Source organism: Musa acuminata, chromosome BXJ2-5 (assembly GCF_036884655.1).
Source record: "Musa acuminata AAA Group cultivar baxijiao chromosome BXJ2-5, Cavendish_Baxijiao_AAA, whole genome shotgun sequence".
Classification (NCBI taxonomy): Eukaryota; Viridiplantae; Streptophyta; class Magnoliopsida; order Zingiberales; family Musaceae; genus Musa; species Musa acuminata.
The window spans coordinates 5,464,374-5,470,409 of NC_088342.1; the positions used below are offsets into that span (position 1 = coordinate 5,464,374).

The 6,036-nt window shown below is 42.9% G+C and overlaps 1 protein-coding gene across 1 annotated transcript; it reads right to left on the reverse strand.

Annotated features, from left to right (window-relative positions):
* Positions 1 to 4,250: 4,250 nt before the first annotated feature.
* LOC103984201 (E3 ubiquitin-protein ligase SIRP1) lies at positions 4,251 to 5,388 on the reverse strand. Its single transcript, XM_009401654.3, has one exon. It carries the CDS (start codon positions 5,386 to 5,388, stop codon positions 4,369 to 4,371), a length of 1,020 nt encoding a protein of 339 aa, XP_009399929.2. The 3' UTR covers positions 4,251 to 4,368.
* Between the last annotated feature and the right edge of the window lie 648 nt (positions 5,389 to 6,036).

The following is a 6,036-nucleotide window of genomic DNA, read 5'->3' on the forward strand; positions in this document are numbered from 1 at the left end:
ACGGAAAATGAATCGTGAAATCGTCAGAGGACAAAAATTCACCTTTCTTTTCTGTGTTAGATCATATCTGCCCTTCTATGGTACTTTCTTCCAACAAAACCATGTTCGATACCATGCAGCAAGATGCACGAGAGTCCTTGACTATAAGACATCATCTTCTTCCTGCCAATTACCGATATAACGTTAACAGGCAGTGTTTGGGAACACTGATGCCCTTCCCCACCATTTCAACTGAGACCAACTGGTCGTCATGCATATCACTTTTGTTAAGTGGGATGGATATGATTCTCCAAGCATGAGCACCAGAAATGGCTATCATCATTGAATCACCGGATCTGTGGCCATCAAGGAGTAAACTTGTTTGCGCTGCAATCATTCCCTTCATGTTCATTGTTTCCTCACTGTGCTCCAAAACAATCACCCAAGCATATGCCAACCCCTATTGTACGCAAGATAAAAAGTATTCAAAATTGACAAAGTTGATAGAATCCATCTTTTTCATGAAAAGAATAAGCAGGAATATATCTCCCTTTTTTCATGTTGTTATATTGATCTCGACAGTGGAATATGCTGTGCCCCATGGTGTCAAGCAACGGCCATTAAATTTCTTATGAACAGTTGAATTTTTCTATGTGTTCTACGAGTATCTATGCAGCTTCCTTACGGACGATTTCAGCTGTTGTTCTTCATGCAAACTTCAAACAGAAATTAGCATGGCAACACTGGCAGAGGAGCATAAACTGATTGATGAGATCACTCATCCAATAAACTGCATCAATCAGGCATTTTTCTCTTTTTCCAATGAACTGAAACAGACCTCATTGCGGAATTTCCGAGAAATATGTGTGTTTATATTCATCTTCAGGCCAGAGAGGGTCTTAAAAAGACTACCACAGGTAGAGTAGGGAAGAATGGAGTGTGTCTCGGGATGGAAGTCATGCATAGAAGAAGAACACTTTTTTAGAGTTCCCCCAAGCTTTTCTTTTTTGCTTTTCACAGAATCAAAGGCGAAGGAACGAAGGCAAGATTTGGGCTACATACCTTTATTCCTTACTGATGCATAACATTTTAATCCGGAGAACATTTGCCGGTGGACGGGGAATCTGATACTGTTCTTTTTGTTGTCAAAGCAGGCAGAGTTGGCGATTGGAGACTATGTTCTAACTTTAAGACTGCCCATTGCTTAGGATGCAGAAAGAAGGCTGGTGACCCCTCAGGCTGAGGAGTCTGCTACCTGTGAAGGACCATCTTTGCTCTTTCTCTGTCCTCCCCCTTGCATTTCTTTTGTTATCTTTGGCAACTTAATAGACACATCTTGTACAGATATAGCTTGAATGAATCAGGTTGTGTGGATTTCTGGCAATTTGCATCTAATAACTAAAAGCTGACTTGTTTAGGTAAGGATGAGCTCTGATCCAAATGTCAAATATTGATTCAGTGTGGTAACCTAAAATAAATATTAAAAATATAAATTAAATGACCATAATTATTCTAGTTTTCTCTCATTTTATCATAAAACTTCATCAATTAAGAACTCACAAGTCTGGTTCTTGATTTGATGTGAGGTTTCAAGAGTATCAATATGCATTGTTGTGTCCCTGCAAGCAGAAAGATTGTTTCTCCAACTCCATGATATATAATTGAAGAGAATACTCATCAATGCATTTGATCTCCAGTTTTAAGAACTGAAGCCTGGCCAACATTGGGATCCAAGTTGCATGATTTTTCTGCAACTTGGAGCCCAGAGGATGGCTGGTCTCTTTCTTCTAGTTCCAAGTATATGCCATTTAACTCCTTGTGATAAAGTTTGAAAGCTCAGGCAGCTCATCTTCAATCAAGAAGGGATAAGGGAAGTTGAAGAAAGGAAGTGAATGTGCACAAGATGGTGGAATCTTTAAATGGCCTCTTGCTCAAAAGATAGGAACAATTAAAGCATGTGTGGATAGTGAGACATTGTTCTTGGGAGCTGGGATCTGTCTCCTGGTAGAAGATGGCAGCTTATTCCATTTGCCCTTGAGATGTCACTGGTTCTGCCACACTCAAATCTCTTGATTGTGATAAGCATTGGCTCTAATTAAGTGAACCTGCTAAGGGAATGATCCTTCTTTTTTTTTTGGCTGTGTTTGCTGAATATAAATCATGGATGATAACACACATCTCGCAAATGAAGCACGATTAATTTCAAAAGATACTAAATGAACCTATATGGATTAAAGAGATAATAATCCAATCCAAATTAATGCATCCAATTCGGTGGAACCTCTGCAAGGTGGCTCCAATATAATAATCACATTATCTAGAAAAGATTAACATGATTGAATGGATCGGATTTCATGATGATTATCGTCAACATCCTGATTTAATCTGGGCCATCGAACCAGATCGGATTCGGCTCGAAGTCCAAATGACCCACATGGCCCGAATTGTCAGCTAGACACCGGCCCAAATAAATGAGCTCGGCCCATTTCTATATGTTGCTGTCGACGTATTTGTGTCTTGGATCGGCGGGCAAAGCCCACACCGTTGTTTCAACACGGTTTTGAAGAGGGTTTCCTCCGCGGACTTCGGGATTGGCGATTGATCTGCTCATTGCAGATCGGAGTTCTCCTCGCCGGAGATGCCTGCACAGAGTCGGATCTCTCTGCAAGGACATGGTATTGTTTCGGACTCGGTCAGATTCTATTGGATTGCTGGTTGTGATAGTTTCTTGATTCTTGATCTCAATTTTGAATTATCTTCTTTGCTTTCCCTCTTCGCTTTCGACGTTGGATTTAATGGAAGGAAACGAGTGACTTGAATGCTGCGCCGTAGATCCGAGACGGTTTCTTCATTGTGAAATCTCCCGCTCCAACTCCCCTTATCTTCTCTTACGTTAGTCTCTTGGTGTTGATGTCGGTGTTCGGTGCTGAGATTCTCTCTGTTCGATCATTTGAGGTCTTTTTTCGAGATTTTTAATAGGAGTTTGTTTAGATCTGAGCTTCACATTTTCTTTCTTAAGGGCGTTTGATAGGATTAATTATTTTTTGTTCGATCTTTTCAGGTTTCTTTTCAAGAATTACAAAGAGTTTGTTTAGTTCTATGCTCCTCCTCTACTTTCTTTAGGGCGTTTGATAGAACTAATTTTTTTGTTTGATCTTTTGAGGTCTCTTTTCGAGATTTACTAATAATTTGTTTTAGATCTGAGCTCCTCCTTCTCTTTCTTTAGGTTGTTTGATAGAACTAATTCCTTTTATTCTATATCTCGAGGCCTCTTTTCGAGATATTCCAAACGTTTGTTTAGTTCTGAGCCCCTCCTTTTGTGTCTTTAGGGTGTTTGATAGAATCAATTCATTTTGTTTGGTATTTTGATGCCTCTTTTCTAGATTTTCTAAGATTTATTTAGTTCTTAGCTTCTCGTTTTCTTTGTTTTCGGTGTTTGATAAAACTAATTATCTTGATGCTGTCACATTAGTTGTCGGATTTTGATGGCTGCAGTACGCTGCTTTATCTTCCTTTGCAGCCTTACCTATCTTTGTTCAGTGGGTTTTCATTCGAAAATCCTTTCGTATCTCTCCAACCACCAGTGCTAAAATTTTGAACTATTATTACCAATGAAAGTGCAAACATTGGTTGAATAAAAATAGACATATGAAGGATTCAAATTCTCTAAATCATCAAAGCTTGAGATCCCAAGAAAGAATCCAATATATTTATTAGTTTTAACACCTATGTGAAATTTCTTGACCATTGAGTAAGACCTTCTACTGTCAGTAGCTTTGGAATGGAAAGTGATAAACATGCCAAAGGCCTTCCTTCTTGTGATTAGCATCTTTAAGATGCATGTAACTTTGTGGGCTATATGGTATGGGCATCAAACCCTCTGCATTTTTTGCATTATTTGAAGCAATCAACTAGCTGTTTCCACCTTACCTTTAAGCAACAATGTTTAGATAAACCAGGAGCATCTTAGGGCATGTTAACCACAGTAAAGTAGTAGTAAGGGATCTGAATCAGGAACAGGTTGGGTTCAAAGAACCAGGTGGCTGGAGATTAGACTGTATCTTAAATATTGATAATAGTGGGGCAATATAAACCATTTTTTCTCTTGAAAATATTGTTGTTATGTTGATGCTCTGTATGGGGTCACATGACACCTACAGGTGGGAGGAGTGTGTAAATACGAAAGGCGGTATGCCAAAGACTCGCCTTCATGAATGACAGTTTAATCCTCCACATAGCTCCATAAAATATATTATATATATAATTAGATATTCAAGAATAGATAACAATATTATTGATCTTAAAAAGAATAATACACAAATCATCTAACCAAACATTGCACAGATAATGTACGAGACAACCGACCATCGCTCTCGAGGGAGTGTTGGCTCAGCTCTCTGTGGCTCCGGAGGAGGACGAGGGAGGCGTCGAAGAAGAATTGCCATGGCTTTGAGACGCCAGCGACAGCGAGAACAACCCAGCGAAAGGCCAAGAGACAGGAATCCACAGCCACCTTGCACTCTCTCTGCTGCCGCCATCCCCGCTTCCTTCTCCGCCGGCTTCCGCCGTGTTGCTACCTCCGCCGCCGGCACTCGGAACTTTTGGATCGTCCGCGGGCAGCTGAAACCTGCAAAGAGGGCACGAGCTATGGAGCTCCAGCCATGGCAGTATGCACTCGCCGTGGAACTTGTGCTTGCACGGCATCTCCCGAGCCTCTGCGCCTACTTCCATGTCCTCCAAGCAAACCGGGCAGCTGGTGTTCTCTTCGACCTTCACGGTAGGCATGGCGTCCACTGCTTCTTTCCGAGCTGGTGGTGTTCCGTATCGGTTCGGGTCGTTCTCCGCTAGATGCTGCAGCAGCAGATCCAGGCTGGATCTCGTGCCGAGGAAGTAGTCCTCGAAGGGGGCACCGACGCCGCCATCGCTTATGCCGCCCGGTGTTTGAGGTTGCGTTTGTGTTTGCGGCTGGTTCGCCTGGAGAATTATGGCCTGGGTGATGAAAGGGTTGATGAGGATGACGCGCTCACTCTCGCCCTCGGAATCTGATCGGCCGAGTGCTTGGAGCAGCTGAAGGATGGCGGAGCTACCCTGCGGCCTTTGGGCGGCTGTCTGTGAGTCAAGGTCGCGGTTGGAATGCTCCACTTCGTCTTCGTCCCCTTCGCCTTCTCCATGGGGGCCTCCACGCCGCAAGGAACCACCGCCAAGCAATCCAAGAAAGAAGGGAGTCCACAGAGAGAAGGCTCGGTGGGAGGCGGGATCGAACGGGGTATCTGCATGCCCTCGCGGCGGATCCATCTCTTCCAGGAATCCACCGTCACAACGCGGGCATTTGATCTCCGCTTCTGTGACTGGATTCACCGTTTGTGTGCACACGTGGCACCAGAATCGTGCGACCAGGGGTTCCTCCATCTCTCTTGCGGTCTCTCTTCTCCTCCCTCTTCTTGAGACTAAACCACGACAAGAAATAACTGCAATGAACACAGAATCGGTGATTGGAAAACTGTTAATTATAAGTTGATACTCTCGGAAGGAAAAAAATGATAACTTTTTCTCTTTTTGCAGGAAGAAGATATCTTTCATTCAGATTTGGGAGATCAAATTCCAGAGGATGAGAACTGCAAGCAGGACGGAAGGCCAAGAGATATACCTAAAATTAGGAACTCTCCAAGCAGCAGTTCCCCGGAATCACATATGAGTTCAGAGGCACTCCTAAAAATCCAATTTTTCTTGCAAATCTAGCAGAAAGAATGGATTATGAAGAATATGCATATAATTCTTTATCTTGGAGGACGATGCAATTAAAATCACGGCACGGATTTATACAAGGCAGCCAGATGGTGCTAGCAGTAGAAGAATCCAGAATAGCGGAGAACAATGCGACGCTCTCAAAACTATGGGTGGTTGGATCGAACACGTAAGCACACTGCACGCGTGGTTACCGTATGCTGCTCGGTCCACATCATGCAACACATGCATCAAAACGGGATCTGCGCTGTGTGGTGGCGTTCTTTGATAATTTATTCAGGCAAGTTATCTTGCCCTTTCAACGTGCTGACA